At 41.0% G+C, this 26,197-nt stretch overlaps 2 protein-coding genes across 7 annotated transcripts in view; both read left to right on the plus strand.

Moving 5' to 3' along the window:
- LOC115578260 (gastrula zinc finger protein XlCGF57.1-like) overlaps window positions 1–19,535 on the plus strand; it is a 49,737-nt gene extending 30,202 nt beyond the window's left edge. Inside the window, exons 1-2 of one of the 3 annotated variants that reach the window (XM_030411130.1) lie at window positions 6,375–6,553; window positions 17,766–19,535. In XM_030411130.1, the coding sequence (XP_030266990.1) occupies window positions 6,514–6,553; window positions 17,766–18,775 (1,050 nt within the window). In that variant the 5' untranslated portion in view covers window positions 6,375–6,513 and the 3' untranslated portion in view covers window positions 18,776–19,535. Of the gene's footprint in view, window positions 1–6,374; window positions 6,554–12,793; window positions 13,451–17,765 lie in introns of those variants that run through there. The other 2 variants (XM_030411129.1, XM_030411128.1) reach the window with 2 other exon arrangements.
- The window catches only part of LOC115578273 (zinc finger protein 2-like), a 136,073-nt gene that overhangs the window by 105,040 nt on the left and 4,836 nt on the right, over window positions 1–26,197 (plus strand). The window contains exons 1-2 of one of the 4 annotated variants that reach the window (XM_030411160.1): window positions 20,971–23,008; window positions 23,845–25,658. The exons of 1 other annotated variant lie outside the window; for it this stretch is intronic. In XM_030411160.1, coding sequence (XP_030267020.1) covers window positions 22,837–23,008; window positions 23,845–24,941 — 1,269 coding nt within the window. In that variant the 5' untranslated portion in view covers window positions 20,971–22,836 and the 3' untranslated portion in view covers window positions 24,942–25,658. Of the gene's footprint in view, window positions 1–5,876; window positions 6,357–20,961; window positions 23,009–23,844; window positions 25,659–26,197 lie in introns of those variants that run through there. 2 more of the 4 variants (XM_030411158.1, XM_030411159.1) reach the window with 2 other exon arrangements.

Genomic DNA, 26,197 nt, shown 5'->3' on the forward strand with positions numbered 1-26,197 from the left:
CTTCCTAGGGAGGTGTTCCTGGCACGTCTAACTGGGAGGAGACCTCGGGGTAGACCCAGGACCAGGTGGAGGGATAATATCTCTTCACTGGCCTGGGAGCGGCTGGGTATTCCCAAGTCAGAGTTATCTGATGTGGCCGGGGAAAGGGAAGTCTGGGGCTCGCTGCTGAAGCTGCTGCCCCCGCGACCCGACTTTGGATAAGCGGTTGACGATGGATGGATAATATCCTGATTATGTGGAACTGATATTTTATTTCCTGAGACTGTAACGATAACCTGAACGCCTCAAAAATATACATTCAATTTATCCTGTCAATCAGGCCATCTCCAGATATAAAGATGTTAATGTCAACTGTACGTTCTGTGAACAGGAGGAGGAAAATATTTGTCATCTTTTTTTTGAATGTTGTCATACTTATTTGATTTGAAAGGAACAGGAAAATATGTTTGCATCTTTGACAGGCATTAGGCTCAAATAAAAAAAAAAGGACATAATTCTCACTTATGATGAAAAAAAACTTAAGGGAAAGGAACTGTTTTTGTTGAATCTTTTTATTTTACAAGGAAAATATTACATCCATAAATGCAAATGGTCATCCAAAAAACCCAATTTTTATGAATTTAAAATAGAAACCAGATATTACATACAGCTAATAAAAAACATGAAAGACAGAAAAGCTATAAGAACATTGGAATATTATGAATTATTAAAAACAACTATATGATTTGCTAATGCCCCTATGTATTTATTTATTTTTATTTATTTATTTATATGCACAATGATAAAACAAGAATTCTGTTTAATAATACAAAGACAAATAATTGTGCAGGAGAGGAAAAGAAACCCAAAGGGCTTATATAAGATCCTCCCCCTCAATACAAAATCACTAAAACAGATCAATCAATAGAAAAAGAAAAGAAAAGAAAAAGAAAAAAGGGGAAAACAAACAAACAAACAAAAAAAAAAAAAAAAAAAAAAAAAACAACAAACAGAAAATATCCATAAAATTGCAGATTCATTTCAATTAAAACCCAATGATGTAAAGATGTGACTAGGTCTGTAGGTATTGTTTGAACTTGGTTTTAAATGTATTTATAGAGAAACTAGATTCTAAAAAATGTTTTATATCATTCCACAACACTGCACCTTGATAGACAAATGAGAATTTAGCAACAGAGGTCCTACAGAAAGGAATATGTAAATCATTCTTTCTTCTTGTAGAATGTGTATGATAATGTGAGTTAAACTCAAAATAGCTTGGAAAAAAATTAGGTAGAGATGCAGGAAGGCAGATTACTTTATACATAAGAACCCCTGTTTGGTACTTGTTCACCTCATAAATTGTAAGAAGTTGTAATTGTTTAAATAGTGGTTTTGTTGGGGCTAGATAAGAAGAGTTGGTGGCAATTCTTACAAAGGATTTCTGACATCTATGAATTGCTTGTAAATAAGAAGAGTAGGTGCTGGCCCAAATTATATTGCAGTATGAGATATGAGAATAGATTAAACTGTAATACAAGGTTAGAAGTGTACTTTTTTTCAAATGTTGTTTTACCCTTTGTATAATGCCTAAAGATTTTGAAACCTTTTTACAAACAAATTCACAATGATTCTTAAAGCAAAGTTTTTCATCAATGTAGATGCCCAAGAACTTCGCTGATGAAACTTGCGCAAGTACACTATCATTGATATAGATTTTAGCTTTATCTGCATTGTAATTCTTGTTTTTATTTCTGAAAATAATGAAGTTTGACTTTTTGACATTCAATGATAACTTATTTAACTTAAACCAGTAAGAAAAATGGAAAAGTCCAGTATTAGCTTTAGCAATAAGGGAATCAAAATTCTTGTCAGTGACAAGGAGGTTTGTATCATCAGCGAAAACAATAGGCGACAATAAACTTGATGCATTTACAAGATCATTAACATATATCAAAAACAACAGGGGTCCCAATATGGACCCTTGTGGGACACCACACTTTAGTACAGCCCGCTGTGATTGGACACCACTGAAGACAACAAATTGCTCTCTATTGTGTAGGTAATTTGCAATCCATTGTAAAACATGTTTTCTAAAACCATAGCATGACATTTTTGATAACAAAATTTCGTAATTTACCGTATCAAAAGCCTTTGATAAATCTAAGAAAATGCCTAAAGTGTATTCATTTTTTTCCAGTGCAGCAGTGATTTTTTCTCTGAGGAACAAAAGAGCCATATACGTAGAATAGTTTTTCCTAAACCCAAACTGATGTTCAAACTAAATATTATTAGTAGTTAGATGTTTCATAATTCTGCTGTATACCAACTTTTCAAGAATTTTAGAAAAACAAGGCAATATTGATATGGGACGATAGTTAGAGAATACAGTTGGATCATCTGATTTAAAGAGCGGAATAACCTTGGCAATTTTGAAGGCTTGAGGGATAATACCTGATTCAAGGGACATGGAAAAAATTAATGTTAGGGGATCAATGATTAGAGAGGCTACCTTTTTGATCAATGAGGCAGGAATCTCGTCATGGCCAGCAGAGGTGTTTTTGAGACTCATAATAATATCAAGTACTTCCGTGGTCTTTACAGGCTCAAAAACATTTATGGAAACATACTCTTTACTTATGAAATCAGTGGGAGAACCAATAGTGTCACCAATATGTTTTGCAAGACATGGTCCCACATTCACAAAAAAGTCATTAAATTTATTTGCAATTTGGGGTGGCTCTGTTATCTTTACTTCACCATCCTGGAATTCAGCTGGGGATGGAGAAGATGCATGTTTCATATTGAGCAATTCTTTCAGATTGTCCCATGTAGATCTAATATTATTTATAGAACTTCTAAATTGGTCACTATAATACTCCCGTTTAGCATTTCTAAGAAAATGATTGTACTTATTCCTAAATGATTTGTATGTAGCATAGTTTAGAGGAGTAGGACTTTGTATGTATTTTTTATACAATTTATTTTTCTTCAAGGCAGATTTTCTAAGGTCAGTAGTAAACCATGGTTTGTTCATGCCTGCAGTGTTTTTATTACTGTTATTTATATGAGGAAAACATTGGTTCAAAACAGAATAAAACTTGGTAAAAAAATAATCATGAGCTATATTTACATTCAAAGCCTCATATACAGCTTCCCAAGACAATTTTACCAACATTTCTCTGAAGGTGTTGATATTCTTTTCATTGAACCTGCGAGATGGAATCTTCTTTGGTTTAGACATATTTGATTTACCACACAAGACAGAAAGCTGAAAAACCGGCATATGATCTGAGATATCTGTATAAAGAATACCAGATTTAGTAACATTAGAAAATGCATTAGTAAAAATGTTATCAATCAGTGTAGAGGATTTACTAGTTATTCTTGTGGGCTTGTTAATTAAAGGGTAGAAATAATTGGAGGACAGTAAGTTCATAAAATCATCAATGTGTTGTTTGATTTCCTCATTCAGAAGGTTGATATTAAAATCACCTAGTAAATAACAAGGTTTATTCTCCTTGTCAACATGTTCCAATACCTCTAGCAGACCTTCTTTGAACTCGTTGATGTTGGTATTTGGAGGACGATATATACAACCTATAATCACTTTTTTTTTCTCTTTCAGGACAACAGTTTGAACCTCTAGAAAAACAGCTTCACTGTTGCAGTCTTGAAACTTCACTTCAAGATCAGTTCTTTGTTTAAAATCAAGACCCTTACGAACATATAGAGAAACTCCACCACCTCTACTTCCTCTACATCTGTGTGTGGCTGAATAGCCAGCAATTTCAAATAGGGAGTTAATATCCTCTGTGAGCCATGTTTCGGTTAATGCAATAATTGAGAAGACGTGATTTAATGATGAAAGATAATGATAGAAATTGTCATAATTTTTAGGGAGACTTCTTATATTCAGATGTAGAGTAGAAAAGATGTTGGATTCTCTGTAGGTTGAAATAAAAGAATTAAAATGTTTTTCCGAGAAATAATCACATGAAGATGAGCAATAAGCTGTATCATACGAATCAGCATTTATGGATACATTATTTAAAGGCAAAAATGAATCAGGATTAAATAAATCATTGTAGACCTTATCATCATTTTGAAGCTGCTGTAAATTAAGATCATGATTAGTTAGGACATTAGCCAGGGCATAATTTGAATTATTTCCCCTTTCATCATATGAACACTGGGCTTGTTTAGCCATAAATTATTTAAAACAGGTGGATACATGGTTTACAAAAACCTTAGGTGACGTATTACTACCACTAATTATTTGGCTTTTCTCTCCTGGGCTGTACAATGAGTCTGTCATATTTAAGATAGGCCCATTCTCCTCTTGCTCTTGCAGCTCTCATCTCAGGTAGCAGTTCTTTGCGTTTTTGGCGCACAGCATCCGTGAAGTCTTCATTCACATAGATGTTAGTACCTTTTAGATGGTTTGCTTTTGAGAGGATTACTTGCCTATCTTTGTACCTACATAACTTCACTATCATGGATCTTGGCCTTTTGCCCTCGACATCATTTGATGGCCTTCCAATACGGTGTGCTCTTTCTATTTCAATAAGTTTTTGGTCGATTTTCATTTTTTCACTTAAAATTCCTCTAAATTTCTTTTCAGAGTCAGCCCAGCTTTTGTCAGGTGATTCTGGGATACCATCAATGACAATGTTGTTTCTTCTAGACTGATTTTCTAGATACTCCATTTTGTCCAACCAGTGTTTGTTATCAGCTTGAAGAGCCTCAATGTTGGATTGAAGATGTTTAACAGCATCAGTGGTTACATATTTGAGTGTGGCCTTCAATTCGTCCACTTCCCTTTGAGAAAATTCAAGGCTCCTTTTGACCTCCTGCATTTCTCTAGACAAATCATCATAACGCTTATTGTTTGAGTCATTTATCATTTGTACAAAACCCTTGAAGCTATTCTCTTGTTGTGTGATAAGGTCCTTGTAATATGACTTCTGCTGGTCCAAGAGCTCACGTACAACTGAGAGAGAAATGAGGTCTTCTTCACTTTTCTTAGGTGGCATTTTGTTGTAAAAATAGACAAATAAATAGTAAGCCTTCCACTAAAGCAGTTACCTGGGCCAGCTGGTAGCAGGGTGATGGAAGACTGGCTGGTGGGCCTGGCCTGGCCAGGTGGAGAGCTGGCTGCTACTGTATCCTAGGCCTGGGCCTGAGCCTAGCCTGATGGAGAGCTGGCTGCTGCTGGAGCCTGGGCCTGGTGGAAGCTGGCTGCTGCTGGAGCCTGGGCCTGGTGGAGCTGGCTGCTGCTGGAGCCTGGGCCTGGGCCTGGTGAAAGCTGGCTGCTGCTGGAGCCTGGGCCTGGTGGAGCTGGCTGCTGCTGGAGCCTGGGCCTGGTGGAAGCTGGCTGCTGCTGGAGCCTGGGCCTGGGCCTGGTGGAAGCTGGCTGCTGCTGGAGCCTGGGCCTGGTGGAGCTGGCTGCTGCTGGAGCCTGGGCCTGGGCCTGGTGGAAGCTGGCTGCTGCTGGAGCCTGGGCCTGGTGGAGCTGGCTGCTGCTGGAGCCTGGGCCTGTTTGAGGCTGGCTGCTGCTGGAGCCTGGGCCTGGGCCTGGGCCTGGTGGAGCTGGCTGCTGCTGGAGCCTGGGCCTGGGCCTGGGCCTGGTGGAGCTGGCTGCTGCTGGAGCCTGGGCCTGGGCCTGGTGGAAGCTGGCTGCTGCTGGAGCCTGGGCCTGGTGGAGCTGGCTGCTGCTGGAGCCTGGGCCTGGGCCTGGTGGAGCTGGCTGCTGCTGTATATATGTATATATTTTTTGTTTGTTGTGTTGGTTGTTTATTGTCTGTACTGTACAAATGTATATAGATTTGTTTATGTTAAAAAAAACAAAACACAGAAGATCCGGGTACTTTTCATACTCGGGAATCTTTGCCACTGAGCTGCTTTCATATGAATGAACACGCTGTGTCCCGATGTAATATAACGTCATTTGTTTTATCACGTACGTCACATAACATACAATCACAGCGAACCACCGGAAACTGTTATGGATCAACTCCGTTGGATCTTTACGTGGTTCCCCCCGGACTCATTTTCGGTTACCCAAGAATCAAAAGGTAAGTTAGCGTGGCTCGCTGCTTCCAGGACATAGACGGAGACGGAACACGGCCACAGAAAGTTAAACAGAGCCGTTGACCGTTTACAAACTGTTTTACACGGAGACAAAGAGTCCAAATGTCCGAACAGACTCTGTGTCGTTCACTTTATCTGAACATGTCGAACATCTGAATTATCTCCTGGTGTCCGACGAGCCCGAAGAAGCTAGTTAGCTTGCAGGAAGTAGACGGAGCCGAGCGGACTGTAAACACAGCGCACATCAGAGTGAGCAGACAGTTTTTAACGGAGTGTTTCTGGAGGGAAAGCTTGTGAGACTTTATAAAATGTCTAAAGTCCAAACGCTGAGAGTTTTTATGAAGCAGCGACTAACTGCGGCTGCTGAAGAGATATTTGAGCTGTTTGAAAGAACGATAGCAGAGTACGAGGAGGAACTGTGTCGACAACGGAAACTACTGGATGCCGTTTCTCAAGCCTCAGGTCCAGTTACACAGAACAGGTCGGTTCTGTTTACTTCTTATTCTCACTTTACACTTTATTACTTCTTTACTGTCACATTCACAACAGACACAGTGAAGCTGGAGCTCTCGGTTCCACCAACACTGCTCAGACAACTTGTATGAAAAGAAAAGAAGTGAAAATGATTTAATAAATAATGTCAAGACATCAATAGAGGAATATACATAAAAACATGTATAATACTGTGGTAGTAGTATTACATATAATGTGTGTTATCAACATTAACACAGCTGCTCCTGGAGGTCTGTCCAGTGGACACACTGGTAAACCAAACTCCATTCAAAAAACAGCTGTTTTAAGGTCAGGCCTTATTTTTTCGAAGTAAAACTGTGTTAAATATTTGAAAAGGCTCTTTTTTTTAAGTGTGCAGGTGTATAGTGGTGATAAAGGGACTGAAGTGTAAAGAGTGTCAAACATCCCTCATCCTGAAATATGACTCAGACTGTAGAAATTATATGATAGTGACCTTAAACTTTCTTAATCCAGTGGAATCTGGTTTTGAAGAGTCATTTTTCTTGTCTGAGCATTTATCAGCCCCTTTCACACAGAGACGCCTCAGCGGCGGTTTCGCCAATTCTCCACCGTTGGTTGTTCAGACAGACGAACTGCTGTGTAATTCACACAGGAAGCCGACGCTGCTGCGACCATAGACAGATTATCATGACCACGGGCCCTGGACACAAACTACTGCCTACACACACAAGCAGAGCGCTTATCACATAACAGCACCGGGCAACACACGATTACTGTCATTTTAGGTCTGTTTTGTTTGGCACCTGCCATGTACAGGACAATATACATATTATGGGAGAGACAGCAAGCTCAAATAGACAGCCCTTGTAGTATAATGGAATAAAACACACTTTATTGAAAATATAACCACCTAAAACAAATAGTGAAAGTAATAAAGGCAACATGAATGAATCAATCAGTAAAGAGCCCAAGATACAACCAAACAAAACCACAGTGAAACTACTCACCTAAACCTTTTCCCGGCCTTCTACGAGGAAAGGTCCTTGATAAGGTCATCAAAGTCCTACTCTCGGACCAGTTCAGCCTCTATGGCCATGAGTGACAAACTGTGAAGGCGTCTCAGGGTCGTTTTTGTCCGAAGTTAATTTTTTATCCGGGCCGTTTGAGAAAATGATCGTTCTCCCTCTGAGTTTTTGACAGGAAACATCAGATACAGTCTTTTGGAAATGTTGGCTGTTATCCACAATCAAGTATTGTTTTAAGACATTTCGATGGAGGCACATTCAGTCCGTCGATCTGATTAAAGATCTGAAGTGAATCAGTTCATTTCTAAGTCAGCGGGATAGGCAAAGGCAAGTGTATTTGCTTTGTCAATTAACTCACGGTCGGTCGTGTTTTCCGGCATGAAAAGAAGACCAAACAGGACACAGGTGCTTGTATGCATCAATTCTGTGGCTGAGACAGCTGACTAACTTATCGATAGCCACATTGAATGTTTTTATTTGGAATTTGCTTTTCCCATCAAATACTATGGCTGGGTATCACCAGGTACCTCGCGATACGATAATATCACGATACAGCGATTCTGCGATAATCGATATATTGCAAGAAATTTCATCCACGATACATCACGATATCTGTGTCACTGAAGAAATTCAGAATTTGTTGACTGCACTGAATCCATTTCACAGGAATTACAAAACATTGTCAATCAATTTCACATGAATGACAGCCAAGTAAACAAAGAGTATATTGCACAGTGTCTCTTCTTAACACGCACACTGACTACAACTATCATTAAATATCTATATGTGTGGGTTTCAGAGGTACTTAAACCATTTTTTTAATTTTATTTGGTTGTATACCTATATTTGAATAAAGATAAGCTGTCCTCCGAAGAGGGGTGGTGGTGGTGGGCCAAAAAAATAAAAAAAAATATATATATTTTTTTTTTGCATTTTTAAATATCGATATTTGGCACCAGTGTATCGATAACGTACCTCAAGACAAAATATCGCGATATATCGTAGTATCGATATTTTGGCACACCCCTATCAAATACCGCATCCTTTTCTGCGCAGTCATCCTCAAATTGTTTGCGCTTCCTGGTGCACTGGAGGTCATATTTGTACGTCTGGCACAGCTAAGGCTTCCTTTTCAGAGTCTGTGAAGACCTCTCTGTGCAGATGCAAAAATCTTGCAGAGATATAAGAAGGCTGTCATGAACTCTATGTCTGTTTTTTTGAGGTGTAAACTTGTCAGCTGGAATCGAGTCAGAATGGTATTCCAGAAATTATCCATGAATGCAGTTTCCAGTTTATTTAATTTTACAGCGAGTGTGCTGGCCTCACTTCGGTTTCTCTTTTCTCAGTTTCATCTTCAGTTATGCTCTCTAATACCTCTCTTATTTTAACTTAGTTTTGCCAAAGAGCTTTAGTCAAGTCAGCTCAGCAGCTCCATCGTGTGTTTAACAGTGATTTTAATGTTAGGTCTACATGAATATCAGAGTTCCGCAAAACGCGCTCCCACCTGTGAGTGGAGGCATCGCAGAATGTGTATAAGGATTGCAGTAAATCAAAATACTGACCCACTTCTAGACTGCTAACCTCTATGCTGTTTACACCCAAGACATTTAGAGAATGGGCAGCACAAGACACATAGTGGATTAACTGGTTTCTTTGCTTCAAATGTGCCTGTAGTCCATTGTACCGGCCTGACATGTTGCTGGCATTATCGAATGATTGGCCTTTACAATTAGATAAGTCAAGCCCAAGATTCTCCACTATGGCAGTCACACAATCTGCCAGACTTTGGCCTGGATGGCTCTGAATTGGCTCAAATGCCAGGAAACGCTAGACTATGTTGCCTTTCTTGCTAACAAATCTGAAGATAAATGTTAACTGATCAACATGAGAGAGGTCGGGAGTGGAATCTTTAATGACAGAAATATTTTGCATCATGGAGCTCTTCTGCAATTACAGAATTGCATGTTGATCAGTTAACATTTATCTTACTAATTATTAACTCTAATATCCCCAAATAGTTGCCGTTCCAAGGAGCTCTCAGGTTTGTTCCCGGCCGCCATGTGAGAGGACTTAGCTCAGGCTGCCCAGCTGCTGCCCACCATAGTGCTGGAAGCATTCTCCGCTACAGTGTCCGTAAGAGGCAGCGCTGCTATGAGTACCATCATCTTGCCTCAATTTTCTGGTGAAAAATGTTGAGATGGATGGAATTTGCTGCCCCAAAGCAGCATCTTTGGCTTCTTCTTCTTTTCTTTTTTTTTCGCTTAGCTGATCCACTGATCGCCCGCTTCCCTATTTTGAAAACGCACTGTACGTTTGACCCCCAGCGTACGTGACGTCATTTTGTAAGTACACATTACTGATTTAATCTTTTAGATGAGGCTAGTGAACATCTTAGGGTGGCACACCAACTTGCAAAATGTCTCCACACATTTTGGAAAGTAGCGGTGCTGGTGGTTGAAATGTTAACAGGAAATCTTTCTTCTACACAGGCGTCCAGCAGCTGTTGTATAAAGAAGAGGATCCTCCTGAGCAGCAGGAGAGGAGCTCCAGTCTGGACCAGGAGGACCCACCAGAGCTGCCACACATTAAAGAGGAACAGGAGGAACTCTGGACCCGTCAGGAGGGAGAGCAGCTTCCAGGACTGGAGGAGGCTGATATCAAGTTCACATTCAGTCCTGTCCCTGTGAAGCGTGAAGAAGATGATGAAGAGAAGCCTCAGTCCTCACAGCTTCATCAAATCAAAACTGAAGAGATCAGAGATTTGAAAACAGAAGCTGAAGGAGAGTTCTGTGGAGGACCAGAACCAGAACCAGTCAAGGACTCAGATCCAGATAGTCATTCACAACCAGCTAATGATGACGACAAGACGTCACACTCCTTCACATTCAGTCCTGTCCCTGTGAAAAGTGAAGATGATGATGATGATGAAGAGAAACCTCGGACCTCACAGCTTCAAACTGAAAAGATGGAGACAGAAGCTGATGGAGAGGACTGTGGGGGACCAGAACCAGACAGGAACTTTAATTCAGATAGTCATTTACAGCCAGTTACTGATGATGGGATGTCACACTGCTCTGAACCCGAGACTGAAGACAACGCCTCTGATTCTGACACTGATCACAGCAGTGATTGGGAGACCAGGAAATCTCAGGTCCATTCAGAGGAACAAGGTTCCAGCTGCTCAGTTTGTAAAAAAACTTTTCCAAGCAGATCTCAGGTTGTGAAGCACATGAGAACCCACAAGAGAGAGAAAACATTAAGTTGCTCAGTTTGCAGTAAAACATTTTCACAAAGGTCACATCTGACTTCACACTTGCTTATCCACACGGGGGAGAAACCATTCAGTTGTTCTGTCTGTGGTAAGAAATTCACACAAAAGTCGTATTTGAATGTACATTCAAAACTTCATGCAGGAGAAAAACCGTACTCATGCTCAATTTGTAAATCAAGTTTCAGCTCCAAGAGCAATCTAAATGCACACATGCGCATCCACAGTGAAGAGAAACCATACAGTTGTTCAGTTTGTGGTAAGAAATTTGCACGGAATGGAACTCTGAAACAACACTCGACAACCCACACATAGGAGAAACGATACAACTGCAGCGTCTGTAACAAAAGTTTCACTCGGCTTTACACCAGCAAAACACACAAGTGTGTTGGTGAGAGCAGCCAAAATCCATGAAGTGACAGAGATGTTTGTTGGTCCCGTTTTTCCAGCATGACTGAAGTACTGAGGGCAACACTGATCTGTTAAAACTGTGATACAGATGATAAAAGAGGACGTGCTTCTTCATTCATCTCATAGGAATTTTGGTGTTATATTCAGTGTTATATGTACCGGATTATTAAATACTAAAGTGTTGATAACCTCCAGAGTTATCAGCCTTTTTTTTAATCTATACTTTGTATTGTTTAGCAGTGTTTTACTATCATGTTGTTGTTGTTGTTGTTGTTATTTTCATTCTTACTAAACTTGATATTTTAAGTCTGTTTCCACAGAGATATATTTGAGTTTTTTGTGATTTTGCTGTTTAGATATGACTGTTAACGTGCACCGCCAGGTAAATGTGAATCCAGCCGCTGTTGTGAATCCAGGTCGGCGCATGCTACGTAAATCGATGTATTTACATATTCAGATATATTTATTATGTCAATGTATCACACCAGCCTTCATCTTATTGTAATTAAAGAAAGCAATGAGAATACAGAACCAAATTCACAAGGAGTATCAATAATAGTAGTACCTAGAAAATCATATTAATACCCCTCTTTGGCCCTGTGATTCATTTAATTCATGTTTTTTCAGCCTCCATTTCCCGGCAATTCCCTGTGTACACAGTATCATGTCAGCAGCAACATATCATGGAATTAAATTTGCAATATGCAAGAATTCCAGATGAAAACATTAACAAATGAATTAAGATTATCAACGGAATGTGAATACATTCAAGTGTTTACATTATGATGTCTATGTAGGCTGTTAGGTTGTAGAGCTATCTACCTAAAGTTAGCATGCTAACAGCTAGCCCTAATACGTCCTGGTTCAAAGCTCCAGTGTTGACGGCGTAAACACAAAACGATTCTGTTGCTAGGAGCTCCCAGTCCGGACCAACACATGCACAACTTACCAAGTTATCTAACTGACGGCAGTTACAGTTAGCAGCAGCTAGCTGTTACTATGGTGACACGTTGGCCCCTGTTTGTTTTGAGTATTCAGCAGCTTCAACAGCTGGCCAGTTCTTACATACTGCTCCTTTAAAGTTGATGATTATCGCACCACGTATGTTTGTTCATGGATGGTATTGAATTCTAACAAAGATAAAAGAATATTTCAAGTTTATATCAAGTTTTAAGTCTGTCAGGACATTTTGTGAAATTATAATAAAGTGTTTGTTCAACCAAAAAAACACACAAACGTTATTTTTTAAGTCATTGTGTCATTATCACTGATCAATAAAGTTGTGTAATATCCGGATCATGTGAAACTGATATTTTAATTTTCTGAGACTGTGATGATAACCTGAAAGTCTCATACTGTTGCAAGCAGACTATGATTAAAGATTAAATTGTTTTATTCCCACTGAAGTTAGCCGGGCTAAACCGGAAGTTATCCGGCTCGATCGGCGGAAGTGACGAGTGCGCACGCTGTAGGGGCCGGACAACACAGAAGATCCGGGTACTTTTCATACAAATTTTACGGCTTCAAAACGCCACTGAGGTGCTTTCATATGAATGAACACGCGTGCCCAGATGTGATATAACGTACTTTGTTTTATCACGTACGTCACATAACATACAATCACAGCGAACCACCGGAAACTGTTAAATATGGAACACCTCTGTGGGAACTTGTTTCCCCCCGGACTCATTTCCGGTTACCCAAGAATCCGGAGGCAAGTTAGCGTGGCTCGCCGCTTCCAGGATGTAGACGGAGACGGAACACGACCACGGACAGTTCCTCAGAACAGTTGACTGTTTTACACGGAGTCAAAGAGTCCAAATGTCCGAACAGACTCTGTGTCGTTCAGTTTATCTGAACATGTCGAACATCTGAATTATCTCATGGTGTCCGACGAGCCCGAAGAAGCTAGTTAGCTTGCAGGAAGTAGACGGAGCCGAGCGGACTGTAAACACAGCGCACATCAGAGTGAGCAGACAGTTTTTAACGGAGTGTTTCTGGAGGGAAAGTTCGTGTGAGTCAGTGAAAATGTCTAAAGTCCAAACGCTGAGAGTTTTTATGAAGCAGCGACTAACTGCGGCTGCTGAAGAGATATTTGAGCTGTTTGAAAGAACGATAGCAGAGTACGAGGAGGAACTGTGTCGACAACGGAAACTACTGGACGCTGTTACCGAGCCTCAGGTCCAGTTACACAGAACAGGTCGGTTCTGTTTACTTCTTCTTCTCACTTTACACTTCATTACTTCTTTATTGTCACATTGACAACAGACACAGTAAAGCTGGAGCTCTCGGTTCCACCAACACTGCTCAGACAACTTGTATGAAAAGAAAAGAAGTGAAAATGATTTAATACATAATGTCAAGACATCAATAGCAGGGTTTCCTGGGTTTTTAGAGGTCTTGGGGGGGGGGGGGGGGGGGGCAGCTGAAGAAGCGGGGTTAGCGTTTCTCGGCCTTACATTTTTTTAAAAAAGCTTTTTTTTAACCAAAAACTGTGCAATTTCACATAATTTTGACCACTATCATTACTATAGGTAACTAAAAAACAGGCTCAATTTGCTTTAGTTGTAATTTACCCTTTTTTTGCATAATTCACAGCCCCCTTTTGAACATTTTACTCTTCTGGTTGAATTGCTTCTGTAGAAGCGCCGAATAAACTTCTCCATCTTAAAAGTTCCTGGCTGAGGGCCATCAATTGCCACCCGGCAGCAGACATCTCGGTGGCAATCTGTCAGCCTGTTTCTCGGAGGTGTCTTCACCTAAAAATGAGATTAACCTTAAAAATCAGCATCTTAATTTGTGTAATTTCCTTTTTTGAATAATAATATTTTCATATAAAATGTCTTACTAGCTTGAGGGCTGAGAAGAGCCTCTCCACATCTGCAGTCTGAACTGGGGCAGTGAGTTATAGCAGCAGCCAGACTCAGCTGAGGGAACAGCTCCATGGCATCTGAGCTCATCAGCCACTTCATGGCCTCTTCCAGAGTTTTTGACTGAAGAAAGAACAAAAACACACATTCTGTAACATTTCCATGCACTTGACAGTGAACAGTTCATTAGTTGTGTATTAATTGTATATTGTTGTTTGTGTATTGTGTTTTGTGTTATCAGGATTACAGATGGCAGTAGGTTGTCTGCTAAATCTAGTGCACACGTCTTCATTTTTTAAATTTTATTGAAAATGGCTATGTGCACAAAATCTTATTAAAATAAATTGGTGCCTGTCTATAAACGGCTTCTGTGTGACATATCGCCCTTTAAGAGATCATAATATTGCTCCTGTGTTTTAAACATCACTGTTTCAGATTGAGAGGTCTAATGTGGAGTTACAGACTTGGGTGGAGGTGTGTGGGCAGATCTATGCTTTCTGTCACGCTCCCTCGCTTCATTAGCTCCCTACCTCACTCGACAGCAGCTATGCTAGCTAAAGTAACAGCATGCTATAGAAACTTACTAACGCAGCAACGCCTTTTTATATTTTAACATTTCACATTGCGTTTACATTTTTTATAACTAACAGTAAAGCGGAATATTGAATCAAAGCAGTAGCTGACGTCAGCAGCCTGTTCCTCTCCTCAGGTGGAGCTGCTGCTGTCAGAGACTCAGGTAGCAGGGGAGAGTAATAACCATTACCGATGGTTTTGCTATATTTTCGGTTATTTGCCCAGCCTTAAGCAGAGATGGACAGAGTACTCGACCCCAGTACTTGAGTAAGAGTACAAATACTGCTGGTCAAAATTTACTCCGTTACAAGTAAAAGTAGCTCAGTCAACATGTTACTCGAGTAAGAGTAAAAAAGTACTTGCTTTTAAAGGTACTTAAGTATCCAAAAGTACATGCTTTTAAATTTACTTTAAGTAAAAGTAAGAGTAAGAGTAAATTTATTATTTTTCACATCAATGAATTACTATACATTTTTCTAAATGAATTTAAGGACCTTTTAACTCTTGTTTCTGTGAATGAACTCTTTGAAACCACCTGCACTGATGTGCTTGCTTTTAGAACCACAATGTAACATAAAGCCTGCAGAAACACCTATAAAAACAGATACAATGAATGGGATCACAGGAGGACAGCAGATGCTGCAGATGCAGATGTTTATGAACAATCATTAAAACTGTAACCAAATGAACCTGCACCGTCCAACTAACTCTCTATCATTTAGCTAAGTTGGGAACTGGAACCCCCTCAGAGACCAATGTTGTCCCCAGACCACTGGTTGAGAATCACTGCTTTACAAAAAACTACATCTGACGCAGCCATTGTCGCAGTTTTGTGTTGACAAACGCAGTCGAGAGCGTGGCTACTTTGGTGGTATCCTTATGGGGAGGGATGACGTATTTCTGCTTTCACGTAGATCCCAGTGGAGAGCGTGCACTGTGATAGGTTTCCTTCTTTGACAAACAGCTTGTGTCCAATAGTATTTTAGAAAAAAAAAAGCAGACCTGAAAGTAACAAGTACTTTTCAGCCCTCCTAGAAATTAACTCCAGTAAAAGTAAAAATGTTTGTCTTGGAAATGTATTCAAGTAAGAGTAATAAGTACCAAAGAAATCTAATACTCAAGTAAAGTACAAATCCTCTGGATATGTACTTAAGTACAGTACTCAAGTAAATTTACTCCATTACTGTCCATCACTGACCTTAAGTGTAAGCTTGGCTAATGTTACTCACCAGGACTTCCTTGTTGGCATTCTGATGACAGACGTTTTCTGGTACTCCCTTAAATGCTTTTCACTCCGTGTTGTTGTGGCACGTGCACTCGCCTCCCTCCGTCCCGCCCACTCACACACCGCCACACACACACACACACACACACACACACACGCCGGGTCAACGAAAATTTTTCTGAAAACAGATGGGTGTAAACAGGGTTTTTTTTAAACAGAGAAGGTGAAATGTCCGTTTTTGGAAATACCCGGCAATGTGTAAAGATCAATGGGACGCAATGCGGCTCTTATTTATTTTTGCTCACCTGCTCAATTTTTTCTCTTAGGCGGGAGGCAAAAATGCTTGGGCGCCGCGCCTAAGCCGTATAATGGCAGGGATAACCCTGAAAAGTAGTAAAGGACCTGGGTCAGATCTGTGGGCACTTCGTTTGGGAGAGAATTTCTCAACTGTTCTAGACTAATTTGACCCAAAGGAATAACATGGGAACTGTGCGAAATTCGCTATCCGGGTTGAAACCCCCTAAAATGGCCACGCCTTATTTGTCCAACAGGTGAATGGGGCAAAAATGTTAACTTATATCACCACGAAACTTCACATGTTGATCACTGACATCAATACAAACATCTTTTGTATTGGAAGTCTTCATGGATTTTATGTTTTAATATGCAAATAGGCCATTATCTGATTAAACGTGTGCTCACTGGCATAACTTTCAGAACAGATATGTCAAAATTTGATGAAGCCAGGTTCAAAATTCTATCTGCGTTTTGTCGATATTAACCACATATTTTTAAATAGTTAATTTTGGATATTAATACTCCTCGAAGAAAGAAAGCAAACATTTGAATAATGTATACATTTTATTATTTCAGTTACAGAAAGTTTGATAGATGTAGATGCTAGATAGATGCTCCCCTTCTTGTCTGTTTGTCACCCCTTTCTTCTTGTCACTCCTGGTCCGCAATAAGTCACTGTTCATTCGGTTTGATGGGATTTTTACAAGAATTCCCTCCCTTGCACTTGCAGTAGTTGCAGCAGTGTATCCCAGCTACCCGGCAGGGACACCTATTCTTGTGTGCACACTTGCCACATTTGCAAGGATCTGGCAGGCCCTCAGGTTTGGAGATCACCATCTCAGGCACCAAGATACCACCACTTCTTTCAAAACCATACATCTCAGGGTTCATGATCAAGGTGGCATCTCACGTGTTTTTTTTGCATTAGCTGAGGTACATGGGGCTTTCTCCAAATCCATTTTCAAGGAATTATTCTCAAATTCACTTAGTCGCAGGCCATTTTAGGGGGTTTCATCCTGGATAGCGAATTTCGCACAGTTCGCACAAATCTGACCCAGGTCCTAGACTATATAGTGGAATATACATAAAAACATGTATAATACTGTGGTAGTCGTATTACATATAATGTGTGTGTGTGTGTGTTATTAACATTAACACAGCCTCTGCTCCTGGAGGTTTGTCCAGTGGACACACTGGTAAACCAAACTCCATTCAAAAAACAGCTGTTTTAAGGTCAGGCCTTATCTTTTCACATTAAAACTGTAGTTACAACTTTACAACGGCTCCTTTTTTGATTGGGCAGGTGTGGTGATAAAGGGACTGAAGTGTTGGAGCCATTTTAATGATGACCAGGGTGGTGTTATGTGGAATCAGGGTAGTTCACTTAAGTGTTGGCTTGTGGCGTCCTCAGAACATTTTCATAGTGGTGGCCAGATGGGGCCAGTGAACATCTAAGGATGGCACACAAAAGTGCAAAATGTCTCCACACATTTTGGAAAGTAGCGGTGCTGGTGTTTAAAATGTTAACAGGAAATCTTTCTTCTTCACAGATGTTCAGCAGGTGTTGGAGAGTGAAGAAGGGGATCCTCCTGAGCGGCAGGAGAGGAGCACCAGTATGGACCAGGAGGACCCACCAGAGCTGCCACTCATTAAAGAGGAACAGGAGGAACTCTGGACCCGTCAGGAGGGAGAGCAGCTTCCAGGACTGGAGGAGGCTGATATCAAGGTCACACTCACTCCTGTCCCTGTGAAGAGTGGAGAAGAAGATGAAGAGAAACCTCAGTCCTCACAGCTTCATCAGAGACAGACTGAACAGATGGAGACAGAAGCTGATGGAGAGGACTGTGGAGGACCAGAACCAGACGAGACTTTTAATTCAGTTAGTCATTTACAACCAGTTACTGATGATAGGACGTCACACTGCTCTGAACCCGAGATTGCTGACAAGGCCTCTGAACCTGAGACTAACGACAGCGCCTCTGAACCTGAGACTGATCACAGCAGTGATTGGGAGACCAGGAAACCTCAGGTCCAGTCAGAGGAACAAGGTTCCAGCTGCTCAGTTTACAATAAAACTTTTAGAAGCAGATCTGAAGTTGTGAGGCACATGACAACCCACACAAGGGAGAAACGGTTTGGTTGCCCATTTTGCGGTAAAAGATTTTCTTATAGGTCATATCTGACTTCACACTTGCGTGTCCACACAGGAGAGAAACCATTCAGTTGTTCTGTCTGTGGTAAAAAATTCAGACAGAAGTCGTATTTGAAAGCACACTTAACACTTCATGCAGGAGGAAAACCGTACACATGCTCAATTTGTCAGTCAAGTTTAAGTTCCAGCAGCAGTCTGAAAGTACACATGAGTAGTCACACGGGAGAGAAACCCTTCAGTTGTTCAGTTTGTGGTAAGAAATTTGCACGAAAGGGAACTCTAAGCCGACACTCGACTACCCACACACGGGAGAAACGATACAGCTGCAGCATTTGTAACAAACGTTTCACTCGCCGTCATACTGTCAAAACACACAGGTGTGTTGGTGAGAGCAGCCAAAGTACATGAAGTTTCTTAGATTGTTTGTTGGTCCAATTTCTTCCAGCATGACTGAAGTACTGAGGGCAACACTGATTAGTTAAAACTGTGATACAGATGATAAAAGAGGACGTGCTTCTTCTTTTACAGGCATGAAAATCACTCACCTTTTGTGGGGGCGGGACATAGAGGTATAGCAGAGAATGAACTGCGAACATGTGCGCGCCTGAGGGGAGCCTTGAATCCGATAAATACTTTTCTAAAATCTCTACAACTCATTTTCAAGATGTGTGGATGATGCTGAGGTGAGGGGACTGACTGGAGGCTGAACGTAAAGTACGTTGCATTCTCTGTCAGAAAGACAACGAATTTGTCTTCAAAATATGAGCTTTACATTGCACATGAGGAAGAAAATACACATTTGAGGTGGCGCCTGGAGGGAGCCATTTGACCTCCAGACCAAAATGGTGATTTCTGTCTGTCTCCAGATACACATTTGCGTAACACCAGTCGATCAAGAGACGTCTGGACCTGGTTTGATCACTATGTTAAATGTGTGCCCCCATACCTACCCCAACCCCCCACTGTTCACTCTCTCCAAAGAGCAGACCCCCTCCCTTTGCATACCTTTTGTTTGAACCTACCCTTCCCTGTTATTTGTTCTTACTGTATAAAATGCTACTGTTTCATTTGCTCTGGGTCGACTCACCAGCTCAGATCTGCTCTGTGCCTGTCGGTTCACCAGTTTACCGGTATTCTTTGAATAAACACATCACCACAGCAAACTGCTCAACAGGACTTGAATGATTTTCTTCAACACACCCCATTGGAGTTTAGAACTGGGTTCTTAGCGGGGGGCTTTTAATTTGAAAGTAGTGACCTTTAGTAGCTTGCCACTACAACAACAAGCAGACAATGAAGACAGATACAGAGATCCAGGAGACGCTAGCATCTCCTGGATCTCAGCGGCTGTCCAGTTGCTCATCTTGACGTCCGCAGATGAAGTGATGGACTGACTGCTGTGATCAGCTGTTTCTTGGTTTTAAAACTCCCCAGCTGTGGGTCGCACAACAGTGCAGGTCATCCACACCTCCGCCCATCTTACGCAGTTGCCCAATGACATCTAGGTTTTAGTTAGCAATGGAGGCGAGTGTACCCTCTGAGGTGTCAAATTGGCGGACCAAAACAGACCCCCAGTATACCGTCTTCTCTGTAAATCTGCGGACCTGGCTGGCAAATTGGCGGCTTGCTGCCCAGTATTAAAACAACTAGGCACACTGTCAAACAGAAGTGCACAAGAAGAAGGTGCAGGTCACAGCATCAACACAGTGTAGCCAGCAACTATCTTCCAAGCAGAGAGACAGCAACTTTTTCAAAACAAATATTCATCTTGTCAAAACACACTCTTTAAGGGCTTGCTTTTTTCACTCTGCGGTAGGGCTGGGCTATTAATCGAATTTTGATCGCGATTTCGATTTTGGCTTCTCGCGATCATGAAAACACTGTAATCGAAGAAAAACGATTAACATGCCGCCGCACGTCGTGTATGCAAATTACTGCGCTGTAAAAGCACAGTGAACGCACCAGTGTCGCCTGCAGCTGCAGCAGTGAGTGTGTGGATCAATTTGTGGAGCGAGAGATTGACAACATGGCAGAAAAGCAGCCTGAGCCTTTAGTTGAAAAGAAAGGTAGGACAACTTCGGTCATTTGGAGACATTTTGGCTTCAAATCGTCGGACGTGGAGCAGAAGGAGATTGTTTGCAAAGTATGTCACACATTTATTTAACCATAAAGTGGTCTATGACAAAGTATTGAAGGAGCAAAAGACCCAAAAAAGTGCAAGAGCGCCAACTTCAGCCACCACCACCGCAACACAGTCCTCCATTGACGACACTCTTTACAATGCCGCTCCATATCCCATCGGCTCCCGGCGACAGCGAGCGATAACGGAGGCTGTGACATTCATGCTAGCTGAGGACATGTGCCCTATCAGTACAGTTAGCAACCCAGGCTTCAAGACACTGGTCAACACTTTGGACAAGCGGTACGTGTTGCCATCACGCAAACATACAAATATTATTATCATTTACTGTTTTACTTGTTACTTATCTATCTGGTTGTTTTTCTAAAAGTTATATTTAAAGTTGAGTTTTGGTGGCTCAATAAATCCTTTTTTTAAAATCAGTGAATAATTGTGTTTATTAATTGTGATTTCAATATCAATCAAAATAATCGTGATTATTATTTTTAGCATAATCGCCCAGCCCTACTCGGCGGCGCTATTAAAGTTGTGCTGTTGTGCATTTCATGAGAGAAGTTGTCAGTCTCATTTCTTATATAGCATAATGTGACCCTGTATATATAGATACTTTATCATACATTCATACTGTCTTATAATATTGAACATTTTCTTCTGGGGGAGAATGCCCCCGGACCCCCGAGAGGGGCCGTATCCTTCTCACCTTTTTCACCCCTGACCCGTTTTCATGCCTGTTTTTATCTCATAGGAATTTTGGTGTTCTATTAGGTGTTATATGTACAAGATTATTAAATACTGTAGTATTGATAACCTCCATAGCTATCAGACTTTTTATCTATACTTTGTATTGTTAAGCTGTGTTTTATTATCTTGTTGTTGTTGGTTGTTTTCATTCTTACTAAACTTGAGATTTTAAATCTGTTTCCACGGAAAATGTTTTTGTTATTGTGATATTGCTGTTTAGATATGACTGTTAACATGTACTGCCAGGTCCAATGTGAATCCAGCAACCCATTTGCGAGCACTCGCCTGTGTACACAGTATCATGTCTGCAGCGATATATCATGGAATAAAAGGTGCAATATGCAAGAATTCCAGATGAAACCATCAACAAATGAATGAAGATTATCAACAGAATGTGAATACATTCAAGCGTTTACATTATGATGTCTCTGTAGGCTGTTATGTTGTAGAAATATCTACCTAAAGTTAGCATGCTAACAGCTAGCCCTGATATGTCCTGGTCCAAAGCTCCAGTGCTAACGGCGTAAACACAACACGTTTCTGTTGCTACGAACTCCCAGTCCAGACACACACATGCACAACTTACCAAGCTATCTAGCTAACGGCGGCTACAGTTAGCAGCAGCTAGCTGTTACTATGGTGACACGTTGGCCCCTGTTTGTTTTGAGTATTCAGCAACTTCAACTACTGGCCAGTTCTTACATACTGCACCTTTAAAGTTGATGATTATCACACCATGTATGTTTGTTCATGGATGGTATTGAATTTTAACAATGATAAAATAATATTTCAAGTTTTATGTCTGTCAGGACATTTTATAAAATTATAAGAAAATGTTTGTTCAACCAAAAAAAAAAAACATGTTCTAATTTGAGTCATTGTCACTGATAATTATAGTTGTGTAATATCCTCATTCTGTGAAACTGATATTTTCTGAGACTATTATTAAAGATTAAATTGTTTTTTCCCACTGAATTCGCCGAGCGCTTACCGGAAGTTAGCCTGCTTGATCGGGAGTGACTAGTGCGCGCGCTCTAAGGTTTGGACAACACAGAAGAGTACTTTCATATCCAGGAATTTTTATGCTTCAAAACGCCACTGAATTGCTTTCATATGAATGAACACTCTGTGTCCAGATGCGATATAACGTCCTTACGTCACATAACAATTCAATCACAGCGAACCACCGGAAACTGTTACATACGGATCAACTCCGTGGGAACTTTATCCCCCCGGACTCATTTCCGGTTACCCAAGAATCGGGAAGGAGGTTCGCGTGGCTTGCTGCTTCGAGGATATAGACGGAACACGACCACAGAAAGTTCGTCAGAGCAGTTTACTGTTTCACACGGAACCAAAGAGTCCAAATGTCCGAACAGACTCTGCGTCGTTCACTTTATCTGAACATGTCGAACATCTGAATTATCTCCTGATGTCCGACGAGCCTGAAGAAGTTCAGAAACTAAGTTAGCTAGCTTGCAGGAAGTAGACGGAGCCGAGCGGACTGTAAACACAGCGCACATCAGAGTGAGCAGACAGATTTTTAACGGAGTGTTTCTGGAGGGAAAGTTCGTGTGAGTCAGTGAAAATGTCTAAAGTCCAAACGCTGAGAGTTTTTATGAAGCAGCGACTAACTGCGGCTGCTGAAGAGATATTTGAGCTGTTTGAAAGAACGATAGCAGAGTACGAGGAGGAACTGTGTCGACAACGGAAACTACTGGACGCTGTTACCGAACCTCAGGTCCAGTTACACGGAGAAGGTCGGTTCTGGTTACTTGTTATTCTCACTTTACCGGCAGAGAACAGTTTGTGAGACTGTGGCTGGGTGGTGAATATGGAAATGTAATCCTGCTGGGCTGGTTTTACAAATACTGCATTGAATTTGTTCATTCATTGACACCGCTAATTTAACACCGTTTATAAAGAATCTTTACATTCTGTTGTATGTTATGTTGTTGTGATGTCGTCATATAGACAGTAAGGACACGCAGGATTCTTGCGATATGACAGCAAAGTAATATGTCTAAATTTCCGTCTATGATCAACTCAAATCTAATGAAAGAGCTAGCCTAAGCTAACGTGGCTAATGTTAGCCCAGCTACTGTAGCCTTGTTTTTTCACTGTAAAAACTGTAGTTACAACTTTACGAAGGCTCGTTTATAATTTGGCAGGTGCACAGTGGTGATAAAGTGATGCAGACAAACTGTGAAGAAATGAACTCAACTCACCTCCCAGTTCATGTCAGAGATTTACTTAAAACAACTCATGTTGAAACTTTTATTAATTTAACTCGACCTTGTGAAATCCTTCAGTTGAACCCCAGATAGAAGTTTTAACATCAGTGTTTTTCAAAAAAGCCCTGACATGAACTGGGAAAAAGTTTTGGGTAAATTTGCAGGAATAAGAATTTGCAAACATGCAGTTATACAAACAGTATTCATACAGAACATAGATGTTAAAGTTGTCTGAAGGTAAAGTGACATTTAGTCTCGGTTCAGTGAGAGGAAAGTATCAAAGTGCAGAATGTCTCCACACATTTCAGAAAGTAGTGCTGCTGGTGGTTGAAATGTTAACAGGAAATCTTTCTTCTCCACAGACATCCAGCAGCTGTTGGAGAGTGAAGAAGGGGATCCTCCTGAGCAGCAGGAGAGGAGCACCAGTATGGACCAGGAGGACCCACCAGAGCTGCCACACATTAAAGAGGAACAGGAGGAACTCTGGACCCGTCAGGAGGGAGAGCAGCTTCCAGGACTGGAGGAGGCTGATTTCAAGTTCACATTCACTCCTGTCACTGTGAAGAGTGAAGAAGATGAAGAGGAACCTCAGTCCTCACAGCTTCATCAACGACAGACTGAACAGATGGAGACAGAAGCTGATGGAGAGGACTGTGGAGGACCAGAACCAGACAGGAACTCAGACCCAGATGGACATTTAAGACCTGTTACTGATGATGAGACGTCCCACTGCTCAGAGCCAGAGATTGATGACAATGTCTCTGAACCGGAACCTGAGACTGAAGACAAGGCCTCTGAACCTGAGACTGATGACAGCAGTGATTGGGAGACCTGGAAACCTGAGGTCCATTCAGAGGAACAAGGTTCCAGCAGCTCAGTTTGTAAAAAAACGTTTCCAAGCAGATCGGATGTTGTGAAGCACATGAGAACCCACACAGGGGAGAAACGGTTTGGTTGCTCAGTTTGTGGTAAAACATTTTCACAAAGTTCGCATCGGAATCGACACTTGATTGTCCACACGGTGGAGAAACGGTTAAGTTGTTCTCTCTGTGGTGCAAGATTCAAACAACACGCAACTTTGGCAGCACACTTAAAAGTTCATGGAGGAGAAAAACCTCACACCTGCTCCGTTTGTAAAGCAAGTTTCTGTTTCAGAAAGAATCTAGATGCACACATGAAAAGCCACAGTGGAGAGAAACCATTCAGTTGTTTAGTTTGTGGTCAAAAATTTGCAGAAAGGGGAACAGTAAGAGCACATATGAGTATTCACACGGGAGAGAAACCATACAGTTGCTCAGTTTGTGGTGAAAAATTTGCACGACCTGGAACTCTGAGACGACACTCGACTAAACACACACGGGAGAAACGATACAGCTGCAGCGTTTGTAGCAAAAGTTTCACTCGCCGTTATACTATCAAAATACACAAGTGTGTTGGTGAGAGAAGCCAAAATCGATGAAGTGACAGAGACGTTTGTTGTTCCAGTTTCTTCCAGCATGACTGAAGTACTGAGGGCAAAACTGATCAGTTAAAACTGTGATACAGATGATAGAAGAGGATGTGCTCCTTCATTTATCTCATATGATGTGAGGTGTAGGGATGGGTACAGAAACCCGGTGTTATATGTACCTGACTATTAAAGACTGTAGTTTTGATAACCTCTAACGTTATCAGTCTTTTTATTTATACCTTTCATTGTATAGCTGTGTTTTATTATCATGTTTTCGCAGTCTCTCCTGTTGCAGAGAGAGGAGAGACTGAGACTGACTGAGGTCTGAGTTCCTCATTCTTACTAAACTTGATATATTGAGTTTTTTTTCACACAGAGTTTTGAGTTTATTGTGTACTTTTGTATCGTACCTTCTTCCAGCATGACTGAAGTACTGAGGCAACACTTGATTCAACACTGATCAGTTCAGTCAGTTTGCTTCAGTCTCTCAAGATGTATTTGTTTTAGTTCTGTTTACATTTGTTTTCTACATTTCTTTACAGTATCACGTGTATTTCACTCAAAATGTATTTAAATGGTTTTATATATTATATATATTAAGTCTGTTTCCACTGAGAGAGTTTTGAGTTTATTGTGATTTTGCTGTCAAGATATGAGTTTCATGTCTATCAGGACCTTTTGTGGAATTATAATAAAGTGTTTGTTCAACCAACAACAACAACAAAACCCCTGCCTTCGTTTTTTAATAGTCATTGTCACTGATAATTATAGTTGTGCAATATCCTGATTCTGTGAAACTGATATTTTCTGATACTGTAATTATAACCTGAAAATCTCAAACAGTAATTACACTACTCACAATAAGTTAGGGATATTGTGAGAGACTCAGTGGATTTCATACATACGGTGTTTGTTTCACTTCAGAGAGTTTTGGGATAGGGAGGCAATTGTATTGGGGTGATAGACACACCTCATTTTGTGTTTTCCACGTAATGGTCTCACTGTGTACAGTGTGCCTTACATATTGGGGCCACTACCAAAAAACTAAAAGACAATCCCTTTTCAATGTGGCATCAATTTCAACATTCTGTGGGTATAAAAAGCTGGTATTGTCAGTAAGTCATTCCAAGTTCATCATTCAAACAGCCATGAACACACGACGTCACTTAACGGACGAGCAGCGCCACCTGGGCGCCTTCGGGTCGGTGGCAGGCAGTCAGATGTTGCTCGTGAACTTGGTGTGTCTCAAAGTGTCATCAGCAGAC

The sequence above is a fragment of the Sparus aurata genome, unplaced genomic scaffold (genome assembly GCF_900880675.1).
Source record: "Sparus aurata unplaced genomic scaffold, fSpaAur1.1, whole genome shotgun sequence".
NCBI lineage: Eukaryota > Metazoa > Chordata > Actinopteri > Spariformes > Sparidae > Sparus > Sparus aurata.